Source organism: Centruroides sculpturatus, unplaced genomic scaffold (genome assembly GCF_000671375.1).
Source record: "Centruroides sculpturatus isolate CEXI.00-Female unplaced genomic scaffold, Cexi_2.0 scaffold1538, whole genome shotgun sequence".
In the NCBI taxonomy this organism is placed as follows: Eukaryota; Metazoa; Arthropoda; class Arachnida; order Scorpiones; family Buthidae; genus Centruroides; species Centruroides sculpturatus.
The window spans coordinates 30,088-44,841 of record NW_019385717.1 but is presented as its reverse complement, the minus strand read 5'-3'; the positions used below and the strand labels follow the sequence as shown (position 1 = coordinate 44,841).

General features: G+C 31.3%; 1 protein-coding gene across 1 annotated transcript in view; it reads right to left on the bottom strand.

The window, feature by feature from the left end:
• Positions 1-12,905, bottom strand: part of LOC111641492 (RPA-interacting protein A-like) — a 25,616-nt gene extending 12,711 nt beyond the window's left edge. Inside the window, exons 1-2 of the mRNA XM_023387665.1 lie at positions 12,810-12,905; positions 9,617-9,790 (exon numbers count right to left, since the gene is read on the bottom strand). Of these exons, the coding sequence (XP_023243433.1) occupies positions 9,617-9,790; positions 12,810-12,905 (270 nt within the window). The remainder of the gene's footprint in view (positions 1-9,616; positions 9,791-12,809) is intronic.
• Between the last annotated feature and the right edge of the window lie 1,849 nt (positions 12,906-14,754).

Here is a 14,754-nt window from a genome sequence, read left to right as displayed (position 1 = left end):
TATAATTATCATATCTAGAATTTATTATATATGTAAATAATGTATAAAATAATTAGAATATATGTTGCATAAATAACATTTAGCTATAAAAAAAGTTTAAATTTATTAAAAACAAAAATATCATTATCTATAAAATATCATAAATATTTCATAATATACTTTAAAATGCGTGTTTTCATATAAACACTGAAATAGGTACAGTACATGAGCTGGCCATTAGTGACAAAACAGATCTTGTCACTAATTATTTTAAAATCAGTCAAGATATTAAATTTTAGAATTTTCTAAGGATTGCAACTGTAGAAATAATTTAATTAAATATATTCTGAAAAATTAAGAATTATCATTAAAAGTAAATTATAGTAAAATCTCTCCAGATGACTAACTACCCCTTTAGAATTCTTAGGACAGAATGTTTATTCCATAGGGCTGTTTTTAATTCTCCTTAAGCCAATCTCCTCTTTACACAACTAATGATCATGTGGACTCAATCTTTTTGTGTAAAATACACTCTTTGCCCATGGTTTTGATTTCATCATCTCATTCTGAATGGGATGATGAAATGATGGACATATTGTACTGTTACACTAGGTGTCCTAAATTTTTCTAACTTCAATGTCTCTATTATCCCCATTTATTTTATTGCAGAAAATATACATAATTTGCTATTAATATCCTATAAAAAAGAAAATAAAAACACACTGAGTGCTATATTAACAGTTTTTTATTAGAAAAATTGCATAATTTGTTTCCAAAGTTTCACTGCCCTCATTAGAAATGTGCTATTATTACCTTCAATTCAAGTGCTTTTAAGCATTGAGTTAAACACTATCAGTTTGGCAGTACAGTTTGGCTGTATATGCAAAGCTGGTTTTTCATGTTACATAGTGTTGTGCTTGGAAATAGAGATTCCAAGCACAACACTATGTAACAAGAGGGAGGTGGCAGTACTTCAACCACCATTACCGTACCTCAGACCCCTTTCCATACATATTTGCTGTATATTCAGGCAACATATCTTTCTCCTGCCTCAATCTTCACTACCAAATTTGCGCAGACTTATCTGCAACAATCTGGACAAATTCTCCACCTTTGAAAAACAGGAAATCATGCCATACCATAAGAGAATCATCCTGTAACAGGGTGAACACAAGGTACATTGGTTGCACAACACAAATGCATGCTAGATGCCTAGCTGAGCACCAGGATGATGTGGTGAAAAGAAAGCATACCATAGAACGTGCAAAAGGTGCTTGAACAGAACTACAACCCGTTATGGTCTCAAACAATGCCATTCAAAGCTGCAGTGATCGGAAACTCTTTTGTATATGGGAATCTCTCCTTACGACAACCTTGAAGCCATGAAACAGTCCCATTCTTGACTTGTCCTGCATGTGGGTTGCTCTATATAAATGGCAAAATAATGATATGCATCCGCCATCATATTCTTTAATGTGGGTGTATATCCACATGAACTGCTTGACATTAGAACATCTAGCATAATCGAATCTTGCGCATGCTCATAACAGTTTTTTAATTTTAATTTAAATAGTATGTGTTCCATTTGCACTAGAACATTACATTCTATTTTAAATTTTGTTCACCTAATGATGATGAACATAAATTTGTTGAAAGTGCTAGTAAAAATAAAAAACTGTTAACATCGCATTCAGCATGTTTTTATTTTCTTTTTATGTGATATTTGGCATGAGGTTCAAGCTGTACTATGTTATTAATATCCTCAATAACAAGTTAGCCTATGCTTTATTCTAACGTTCTATTTATTCTTATTAAACTAAATAATATAACAAAGCCAATACAATACAATACCTTCTTCTAGTAGTTCTTTTTGAACTGTATCCATAAATGAAAGTAGTGAATTAAAATCATCTTCTATTTCCTAATTGAAAAAATAATTTTATTTATAAATTGAAGTTAAATATGTAAATAATGAATTGTATAATACAAAATCTAAGATTCCAATACTATAATGTTCAAAAATATTTTATCAAATTAATCAAATCAGCTTAGTTTTAACTAAGAATAATTACTCAATTCTAAATCAATAATAATGAGACTAATCTAAATATAAATTCATCAATCACCTTCTAACAAATAAATATTAAGCATGTGTAATATTTCCTGTTATTTTAATTATGTTNACCTTCTTCTAGTAGTTCTTTTTGAACTGTATCCATAAATGAAAGTAGTGAATTAAAATCATCTTCTATTTCCTAATTGAAAAAATAATTTTATTTATAAATTGAAGTTAAATATGTAAATAATGAATTGTATAATACAAAATCTAAGATTCCAATACTATAATGTTCAAAAATATTTTATCAAATTAATCAAATCAGCTTAGTTTTAACTAAGAATAATTACTCAATTCTAAATCAACAATAATGAGACTATTCTAAATATAAATCCATCAATCACATTCTAACAAATAAATATTAAGCATGTGTAATATTTACTGTTATTTTAATTATGTTATGTAATTAAAATCATAAAAATCAAGTTTTGAATTGATCTTTTAATTGAACTTTTAGTAATTTTATGTAATAATTCAAATAATAATTTCTAATATAGTAGATACCACTTATTGTAATTACAGTCGACACCCCTATAATACAGTAGATACATTCTGGTTTTTATGAATCTATTTTCTACGAGTCCAGCCAATCACAGCCCGGCGCACATGCAGTTTATGGACTACAGCTGTTTGAAAGGTTTCCTCCATAAAATTAATCGATTCTAGACTAATTTGACTCAACATTCCAAAATACGTATAATTTTTTGGGAATAATCCATATAAACTATGCTATAAACAAAAAATTGTAGGATTACTTACCGAGCGCGCACCGTTTGACTACGCCATTGCTTAAGCTTGTTTTCGTCGTGGAGCTCGTCATCGAATGGCGCTCGCGTGCTTCCTGATAAATTATTTTTTTTGTGAAAAATTCGCTGAACTTTGGAGACATCATTAATATAAATATAATTTTTATGGATGTTAAATAATAAATGGTTTTTAGTAGGTCCACTGTCGTTTAAACTCAACAGTTTGTACAGTATCTGCTATTGGGCTAGATTTGACCAATCCTGTCGTGACACGAGTCGGTGATGACATTTTACCGAATTATACGAGTTTTTTAGCGTGTTTGTACGAATACTGTCACAATTTTTTCTCCATGATATAGGAATCCAAACTATAGGAACCCATGTTATGGGGCCAGTCGACTGTACTTTGGGACTTGCTTAAACAATACTGGATGAATTATTTATTACTAATAATAATTACATCTTGAAGTTATACATTATATGTTTTAAATTGTTTTAACACGTCCTTTATAATGTTAGAGTCAACAAAACCAGAATTTCCTCTAATTGTAGTCTTATTTACTTACTTCACATAATGTTATCATTGGTAACATTATTTGAAGGATTTCTTGATCCCTCTACTTAATACCGAATTAGATAATTCTATTATATTATTATTGTTGTTCAATACTCTCATTTCTTTCTNTTTTTCACCATGATATAGGAATCCGAACTATAGGAACTCGTGTTATAGGGGAGTCGACTGTACTTTGGGACTTGCTTAGACAATACTGGATGAATTATATATTACTAATAATAATTACATCTTGAAGTTATACATTATATGTTTTAAATTGTTTTAGCATGTCCTTTATAATGTTAGAGTCAACGAAACCAGAATTTCCTCTAATTGTAGTTTTATTTACTTACTTCACATAATGTTATCATTGGTAACATTATTTGAAAAATTTCTTGATCCCTCTACTTAATACTGAATTAGATAATTCTATTATAATGTTATTGTTGTTCAAAGCTATCCTTTCTTTCTGAAATAAAACTCTAACTTAAAAGAATTCTCAAAAAGTTAATAAAAATAAAATCTTTAAACTTTTTTAACTCAGACAAATCAAATGGTATGCTATTCATCTGGAAGTACAAATGTGGTCTATCTGACATCTTATTTGAAAATGAAAAAGTCATCTGGATGAAAAAACCCAAATACCTAGGTGTTACACTGGATCCAAAGTTAAGCTACAGAGTAACTAAAATGTCCACGACACATTATATAAAGCAAAAATGATAGCCAGCCAATTAATTAGATGTGGTAAAAAAAACACGTTAAAACTAGGCTCTTGCAAGTAAACTCATATTTTTGTTCGTAATACAATCAACTGTTTTTATGCTGTTTCCTTGTGGAATTGCATCATAAAAAGAAAAGTAAGCTGTTAAATTAGTACACAAAGACTTTTTACACTAAAAATCTCAAAGAGCTACAGGAAAGTTTCAACAGATACTCTCATCTCACAATTTTAACTTCATGCCATTAAATGCCAAAAAATAAAATTTTCATATATCATATTAGAACTAATAACATAAATAAAAACTAAAGATTATATATGGGCAACATCACTTAACATGCTCCAACACAATAACTTATTGATTACAAAGAATGTTTACCACCAGTGTAGAAAAAAAATCAAACATACTCAACATCTTACCTGAATAGAGGAATTTCCATTTACACTGATGATTCTAAAAAAGAAGTAGCAGGAGTTGGTATACAGAGCTCAAACTTTACTACTTTCAATACAACTAAAATATTTTTTCTATACTTCAATTTTTCAAGCAGAACTCAATGCAATTTTTGAACCTGTCTTATGATCATCAAACTTCAATCTGGTGATTTTTCAAATAACCAATACAGGTATACCTCGACTTACGTCGTTCCCGATTATACGTCGTTTGTCAAAAAAGTATATGGAAAAATAAAAATCAAGTTTAAGTCATTTTATTCGACTTTACGTCTGTCCGCCACAAATATTGAAGTTGTAATATCACTAGAAAAATGTTTAAAGCACATAAAATCATATTAAAATATATACATTTACAGTACATGCATTCGTAAATTTAGAATACTTTTCTCTGTACTATATTAAAAACTAAAATTTATTTGTTTGTAAGCTTAAAATAGATTCTTATTAACCATACATTATTAAAAATGTATTAATAAATAAAATACAGAACTGGAATTGACAATTTATGGTTTAGCCTAGTGACAAGTAGATTTAGAGACAAGTAAATTCGACTTATGTCGTTTTTGACTTAAGTCGTTCTCCTGGAACTAATTACCAACGTAAGGCAAGGTATACCTGTATATGATTTTTGTTTCACTAAAAATACAAGGCTGTTTTTACATAATTAATTAACTAATGTAATTGATATTAGAAGCCTTAAGCTTCTAATCTCAATTACATTAGTTAATCCATCTTATATTAAATTTCTTAATTACTTTGGAGAAATCTAGAAAAAAATCTGACATGAAGTGGGACTTGAAGCTACAATTTCTGCAAACCAGAATGATAATGTTACTAATTGTGCTACATAGAACTACCAAGAAAATTCCTCACATATGGCACATTTGATTCATTATGTCTGTTATTCTTTCCTTCTTCAAAAATCGTAAAATTAATTAATTCCTTGTTTCCATTATGCAAGAGAAATGAATCAATTTATTAATCTACAACAGCCATAAATGATCGGGCTATATTTTGGATAAATAATTATAAATTAAAAATGAATTTGGCACTAGAGTGAGGCATTAGGTGCCATCACTTATTAAAATTATTAATTAATTAAATAATTTAGAATAAACTGGAAGAAAAGAATTGGCCCAAAGCGGGACTCGAACCCGCAACTCCTGCTTACCGTGCGGACACATTTCCATTTACGCTACCTGGACCTTCAGTCTGATCTTCTCTTCAGCATATATAAGTTAAGATATAACTGTTGATGGTTATTATGGCGCCGACACAATTGTGCCCTCAGCCAGAAACATCCACTGAAGTCACTGAGTTGGCCATGCAACCCTGGCAAGGTATAGAGATATACAGGGTGCATAGGAAAGTCCTTTTAACCAGAAAATTCTTGCGAACGGAGAGAGCTACAGCTATGCAAGTGAGGTAACGGTGTAGTAAAGCAACTACGCCCAACCTAACGCAAACAACAGCAGCGCCCCTAGTGGCAAAATTTGGATGATAGGCAGTGCAAATCGAAAATGAAAACAGATAGAACAAACTCCCCAATTAGAAAGTTTTAGAGCATCAATTAATTAGTACGAAAAGACATGTGGTTCACATGGATAAGATAAATTGTCGCCTTTATACCCAAAAATGTCCGAAAGCGATGCACGCCATTTTGTGTAAACGTTTGAAAGGAATAGCCATAGGTATGAAGAAATACACACAATTTATTGCCTAAAATACATACTGTAGTTATGTCATATACAGTTTGATAACATCACATAAAAAAACAATGGAAAGGCAAACTGTCACACAGTGATAACAAGTTAATGTCGAGTATGTTTGAAAAGTTTGCCATTTCTCATGATACTTCAATATAGTTTGATAATAATGGTGTGTATCATGAGAAATGACATCCAAATTTTGCCACTAGGGGCGCTGCTGTTGTTTGCGTTAGGTTGGGCGTAGTTGCTTTACTACACCGTTACCTCACTTGCATAGCTGTAGCTCTCTCCGTTCGCAAGAATTTTCTGGTTAAAAGGACTTTCCTATGCACCCTGTATATCTCTATACCTTGCCGGGGTTGCAATGGCCAACTCAGTGCCTTCAGTGGATCTTTCTGGCTGAGGGCGCAATTGTGTCGGCGCCATAATAACCATCAACAGTTATATCTTAACTTATATATGCTGAAGAGAAGATCAGACTGAAGGTCCAGGTAGCATAAATGGCAATGCATCTGCACGGTAAGCAGGAGTTGTAGGTTCAAGTCCTGCTTCGGGCCATTTTTTTTTTTCCAGTTTAATCTAAATTAATTAATTAAATATTATAATTATTAATTTTAATAAGAGATGGCACCTAATGCCTCACTCTAGTGCCAAATTCATTTCTAATCTATAATCATTTATCCAAAATTTAGCCTGATCATTTAAAGCAGTTATAGATGTATTTGTTTGTAAAACAATAAGTATTGATTCTCAGAGACATAAGGTGTATGTGTCATAGTAGAATTGAAACTATGAAAATTAACAACTAGGTACTTGTTCTACAATTTAAATGATTTTCCAATGTTATAGTTTTAATTTAAAGTCAATTATATGTTAGTTTTAATTCTATAATCCTTTTATATCAGATATAGTATTTCATACAGCAAACAAATATGCTTAATCCATTGTTNAGACTCGTACGACCACGTTTAAATTCAGCAACCCATCTTTCTACTGTTCTGATTGAAGGTGAAGAGTCCTTATACACTTTTAACAATCGTTCATGAATTTGTTTTGGTGCTACACCTTCCAAAAATAAGAATTTTATCACCGCACGATATTCGATTTTTTCCATTGTAAAAAAATACAATGACACGTCGACTTTGAACAGCTGCAAATATACAATGAGTTGACTGATCTACTTGAAACTTGACACGTGTTTATGAAATAGTAGTACTATTTTTAGAGTAATAAAGTGACGCTCCTACTAGCGCCACCTATTATCGAATGACAAAACTTATTGAACAACCTGGTATAAGTTAAGAAATAATCATTGAAGGTTATTACGGCGCCGACTGGGGAAACACTCGTGCCTATGGCCAGAACAGCCTTAACGTATTGGATTTCAATGGTCGTGTATATTTACAATTTATTAAAGTTTATCACATATAGTATCAGGGTAGTATTTAAACCTAGAATCATAAAACTCACATTAGACAACTTTAATATAATGAAAATTAAAAATCTTACAAAACAATGGCACCAAAGATGGACATGGAATTTTTAATATGATATTACTAGATAATAAAAAAATTTATTGTATTGTCAGCTTAAAAGATTTTGGGAAATTGAAAGGAGATAAATTTTTGTCCATTGTCTGCTTAATCAAGATAAAACATTAATTGCCCTATTACTATAATGCACTGGCATTTGTCTACTCAAATACAGCTGTTCTCTAAACTAAACTATCCACTAAATCCAGGTTTGCTTGAAATTTCTATCTGTTGTTATGTGATTATTTCAAAATATATTCTATATTTATTATTATATATAAATGTACAGTAAAAACTTAAGAAAAATTCATCAAGAAAACAAACTTGTGTTCCATTACTCTAATTCTTTAAAACTGATTATTCTGAAATGCATTCTCCAGAGTAGATATTCAAAAACTAAAGTAACAGCTGAAAAAAATATTATTATTGATGTTTCCAATTCAATAGAGGTTTGCACAGATTTTTGACAAGACTATGTCTTGTTTATAAAATCGCAATGCTGTCAACGGCTTATCACCTTAGAGGTATGAAGGAGTACATGTCAGGAGTTGATATTTGGCACAGAGTATTTGGTTCCCAAATCATGCACACATAAAAAAAACCAGACTTGTAGATAGTCAAGGGACCGAGAACCAAGCCAAAATAAAATATAAAATGGCAACAGATTTCTACAAACTGGTACTAGTGTGAGATTTGCTCATGCATTGCTTGTTGGGAAGTTGACAATGTGAATGTTGCAAAACTGAATTTTGACAAACAAATCTTTGAAAAAAAAACATTTACCTGTCCCATGTTATTCTCAACATATCTCTGATCATGATCTGCTGATCTTGACTGATTGACCTGAGGTATCTTGTTTCAGCATCAGAACGTTTTGAAACTAGCTGGCGCTAGTTGTTCTAATTTTATATTAAAACTAACTTCCAAAATATAATTTTTTTTTGTTTTTACATTTATAAATATATTAAAATAATTTTGGACAATACAATAGCCACGATTATTTTTTTCAAAACCGGGAAATTTTTGTTAGGCATCAACCAAAAATTCAACCCAGGGCAACATGCAACAAAGATAAATTTCGACATTGGATAGGTTAATTTCACCAAAAATGCATCAGGGATGACCTCATGGTTACAGCCATAGCAGAGGCTAGTGAAGTTTGAATGATCACACTCAAAACCAGCAATACCAAAGAAGATTGGAATGAGAATGAGACCCGCCATGAGCACCAAAGTGATCCATCCTGCTTAATGTAACCAAGAGCAGGCCCATGACAATGCAACCTGTCATAACCACAGTTTCAACAAAGCCCGCCGTAATCTACGCCAGAACCCGAGTATCGGTGTCAACTTTTCTTCATTGGAAAGTGCTCATTTTTCTCTTTTCCTTAGAAAATGGTGGGCAGCCAAGCCTTGAGTCTCCAAGACACAATCTTGTCCCAAAAATGGCTTTGGCGTTTTACTTGTTCATTATATTGAGAATATGTAACATGAAATTTTGCTACTGAAAAAATATTTTTAATCTTTTTAAAATATTAATTTAATTCATGCTTTGAATTTCTTAAGGTTCTCCCACTTTTATATGTCCAATTGCTGGCATGACAAGCTTTACCAAGATCTCCTGCGTTTCAAACACATTTTCAAAGTCCACATTCTTATAATGAAAATCCAGAATTTATAGAACTGAATTTTTTTTATGTTCAATTAAATTACACAATGTAGTAATGAATGTGAATATGTAATATGAAAACAACGATATATAATATATAAAACATGTATATCTTTAAGTCTTAAATGCTCACCTCAAAAGATTTATTACTAATAGAACTATTATGCATCTTTGTCCACTCTTCTTCCATTATCTGTTTTATCTTTTGTTCAATAGCATCTTTTTGAAATGCATCAGTTTCAATGGTAAGTCCTCTGAATTTATTAAAAAGACGTTGACGACTATTTTGCAAACGTTCATGGCATTTCTGGAAATAAAAATAATTTAATAAAATACAAATTTTAAAATTAATCAATGAATAATAATAATAATATAAATAATTAAAAAAAATTAGAAAAACCTAAGAATTTTGAAATATCAAAATTCTTAGGTTTTTCTAATTCTATATGAAAACTAATACAAAAACTAATTCCTATATCAAAACTAATACAAAAGTGAACACAACGTTTTATTTACTGACATAGGTTGTTCAAACTGCACTTATTGGTAGAGTAACTCTTCTGCTATACATAGGTAATACTCAACATAGTCTTCATTATAAGCAATGCACTTACACCATCATTTAAACCAACTTTGAAATCCTCTGAAAAAATTCAGATACACACTACAGTTAATGGTTCCCCATCTATCATACAACCCAGATCTGGCATTCTCTGACTTCTTTGGGGACAACAATTTGATGACACAGACAAGATGAAAGTGGCTGTGAAGAAGTGAATACAACAGTGCACATCTGAATTTTTCAAAGAGGACTCCATATAAGTTCAATGATGGCATAAATGCATTACTTGTAATGAAGAGTGAGTAGTATCTTTGTAAAGATGAAAAGTTACACTATCAACAAGTGCAATTTGAATGATTATGTCAGTAAATAAAAGTTATGCCCACTTCTGTATTAGTTTCAATATAGTCCTTGTACAGAAGAGAAAAATTTTACTTACTCAAAATGTTATTACTCATTTGTAAAATTAAATATACAATACTTTTTATTAATAATTTCTACATATTCTCTTTATATAAAAAAATCAGTATAATTGTTTCTTACATATTACATGTATAATTATCATATCTTTATAATACTATCAGCAGATGACAAGTTATTAATCAATAGCTCAAAGTACAGTGTAAGCAAAATTTAAATGACATAGAAAGACTTTTTAAGTCAAAAAAATAAGAACAAATAAAAATCCAATTACAAAGTATGATTTTATTCACTATCAAAATACCCTTCAAGAGAAGTAAAATTTATAACTAGTATAGGAAATACATTACTGAAGATCAATAATGCAATGTACTGGAAAAACTAGTAAAGATTTAATAAAAAAAATTGGATTATGTAGGATTAAATGCAATCCTACATAATCCAATTCTGTTCATTTATTCAAGAAAATAGCATGTTATGTGACAAATGAAGGCAATAATATTAAAAAATTATACAGATTAAAGCTGAGATTTGCAAGTTGCATATTGAATTCTACTGAAAAATGAAAAATTACTAAATGAAAAACTTCATGTAAGGAAAAAAAAATCTTAAAATCTTTTAAAAACAAAACAGAAAACCAAAAATAAATATACTAAAAAAGAATAGTAAAAGTGATGAAAAGAAATTGCAAGAAAATATACAGATGACTGGAATTTACAAAATTAAAATAACTAGAGAAAACTACAAAGGGAATAAAATAATTAAAAATTGAGCAATTCTGCAAAAAAATGGACTGACAGTAAAAGACAATATTTCTCAACTAAAATTCTGTAAAGTCATGAGCTGTACTCCTTACTATATCAGAAACATGAAAAGTAAATAATTTTCTTTTATTTATCATTACAATTTGTTTATGTATTATTTTTATCTCTTGTGAACTGATATAGCTGCAATACATTGTATTATAACTGGAAATTTTACAGTATCCAAAATATTAGTTTTATTACCTTTTAATAACTAGTGAAAGGCTTTTGTTGCTATTCTTTGTTGTTATTGAGCACATCCAGCAACAAAATGTATATAGTGTTATAACAGCACTGTAATGTTGGCTGAATGTGTAATTGAAAGGTGTCATAGTAGTGATTTGAAACTCAGAAGCAATAAAGTTAACCATTCTGCTTCAAAGTTTTCCTTGTGGTTTGATCAGATACATCTAAAAATTGATTATATTTTCTTTTAAAGTTTCTCTCAACTCTTTGCTAAAAATCTTATTTGCATATAACATACTGTACAGTATTTAATAAACAATTTAAATAAGTATATCAAACATCCCAAAGTCCTAAATATAAATAAATAAATATATATATATATATACATATACATTTTGTTGTGATATATCATGTAACATCAACCCTATGCACTAAATATACACCAATAAACAGTTTCATATTAGCAATACACGTTGTGTTATATAAGCATTTTTAGTCCATTTTTCTAGAGGTAAACTCTAATTTTAAATTTTGATTTGAAATGCACTTCATTCCAATTTTTGTATTTTAAATTTTCATCAATTTCTGAAAATCATACAACAATATAGGATAAAAGTTTTGGAAGATCATATTGTGTTTTTATAAAATGTCACTTCTATATTAATAATTTCTTTTGATTTATTATTCTGGATCATCTGGATTTTCAAATATACAGTACATGTATATTACTTTTATACACGTATGGGGAAAATTGTCCATCGCAGCAACTTTGAGAAGTTCAGAAACGTAACAAGCACGTAGGACACTTCCAGAACAAGCCATTCTTCACAATCCATCAAACAATCCAGACCCAGCATCTCGTAATTATCATTTTTTTGGCTTCCCCGAAGAGTACACAGGTTATAATTTTGAGAGAGACGACAACACGATGACAGCCATTCAAAACCTTGGCTGCATAAGCAACCGGACACATTCTATAAGAGTGGTCGTAACGTCTTATCTATTTATCAAGAGCCCAGATAGCAACACGATTGGAAGTGGCGTAGCTCTGCTAAGAATACGGCATTTAACTCTTTAGTCCATGTGACTACACCAGCTTCGAGTAGCTCACTCGATTGTTCACAGAGTACTTGATGTATAGTTTAAGGGGTTGTGTGGTATATGACTGAAGTACATGACTAAATGCAGAAAAAAATGGCTTATGGAGGTGAATATCTCGCGAAGGGTCGAATATACAGAAATGGTTCCTTTGACTTTTGTCAGCACCCTCGTACAGGTCTAAACCTCTAGGTGACACATTTTACCGTGAAATGCATATGCATTTATGCTATTTAAACTTAAAGTATGTAGTTTACCTGACGGTAAGTTTCTTTCCACGGAGGTGTTGTGAATTTATACAGACTTCGATGCCTTACCGACGATTCTAATTCTGGTGACGATTCGTTTGACATTTTCGGCAATTCAACGTCTTGCCTCTAAGCTACATTACAAATTTTAATATTTATTTTTTTTAAATTATATTTATAACGCGCGTAGCAAACCGTACATTTCACCTAAGCCTTAAGTCACAGAGCGCCACCTTACAAGAAGAGATGTCAAAACTAATTTTCTTGAGAGGAAAAAAATAAATTGATAAATTTTTCATATAAAATTAGTGATGTAACGAATATTCGGTTACTATTCGGTATTCGGCCTATTCGGCTTATTTTTCGCTATTCGGCCGAATACCGAATATTTAATCACTATTCGGCCGAATACCGAATACCTAAAAACGGGAGTAAGAAATAAGAAAAACTCAGTAAATTAATCATTTTGGTATTTAGATTTAATGTTATCGGGTTAGTGTCGTTTGTTTATATTTATTTATAACATGCACAAAATAAAAAAGAAAATAATATTAGTCATAACGTATTTACAATTTATAATTACAAGGATCAGCACATGTACACACCTATTCGTTCGAGAATCGTCGCACATCCGAGCGTCTGATCCTGCCTATCCTTCTTTTTAAGCGCTCGTCTTTGCTCTTCCCTTTCTCTTTCCTCTATCGTTCTAATCCACGTATGCCTATGCATATATCATAATACGCCCTCACGATACATTCGATTCGTCACTTTTCCGTCGTAGATTTCCCATTTTATAATTACGTGACTCATAGCCTGGTGATAACGAAGAAAAGGGACAGATAGGACGTCGATATAAGTCACAGTTATGATTTCGCAGATTCGAGACAGCTCAGTAGCCCGAACGGTCCCAGGCTTTCGCCCGTGCACGCTAAGTGACTTTCATTACAAGCATTTAGCTTTCTGTTCCGAAGTCTATGACAACAATTGTTTGGCATTGACGGCCGCGAATTTCGCGCCAATAAGCTGCCTCGACTCGTTCGATTATGTTATCGACTCAATTTCATATTTATTTTCACATTTTCACTTCGCGGTCTCTCTCTGTTCTTTTTTCGTTATTTACACGTGTAGGTCATTTCATTGTTATCCACATTTGATATCATTTATCACATACAGTACTGCCATAACGCTCTTGTCTGTCCGCTACAACTGTCAAGAATTAACGCGATTGACGAAGCGTATTGACAGCGGGACAATAGAGAGCGTGGTTCTTGCCATAATGCGCTTTGCGCGCCAATTTTCGTACGTGCGTTAATCAAGGCGAATAGTTTGGCCGAATATTCGGCTATTCGGCCACGCTCCTGGCCGAATATTCGGTATACGGCCTGAGGCCGAATATACTATTCGTTGCAACACTATATAAAATTAATGATTTAATTTGAAAACGGTAAAACATTTCAAACTTTTATGAAAATATTAAAATGTGATTATTATGTTGAAGAAAATTGTTTGACAACTGGATGACCGAGGGTTAATGACAATGAACAAAATACTTGTAACATAGTTATTGGAGCATCAAGTCCGCTCTCTTCAAGCACTGCATTCGATGCTACAAATCCAATTTAGTCTAGTAACCAGTCTAAGTAACTTCTATTCTCTAAACTGATTACTCATTTACCATACCTTATTTTATTTTATTTTTTATTGACTTTAACTTTTTCTTTTTGTTTTGTTGTAGAATTTTTAAAGAAAAACAATTACATCGCTGAGGCAGGACTGGAGTTGCTGGAGGAATGTTCAGATGGTACTTATGGCACTCCATTTCAACTAACAGCTGTCCAACATCGGCTTAAAAAATTTCGGTAGGAGCATATCCAGCAGCCTTACGTAAGTTTGCACTTACGCTTAACTATTTATCATCCAGTGGTTATAACTATGTTAGAAGCAGCTTGGGCTT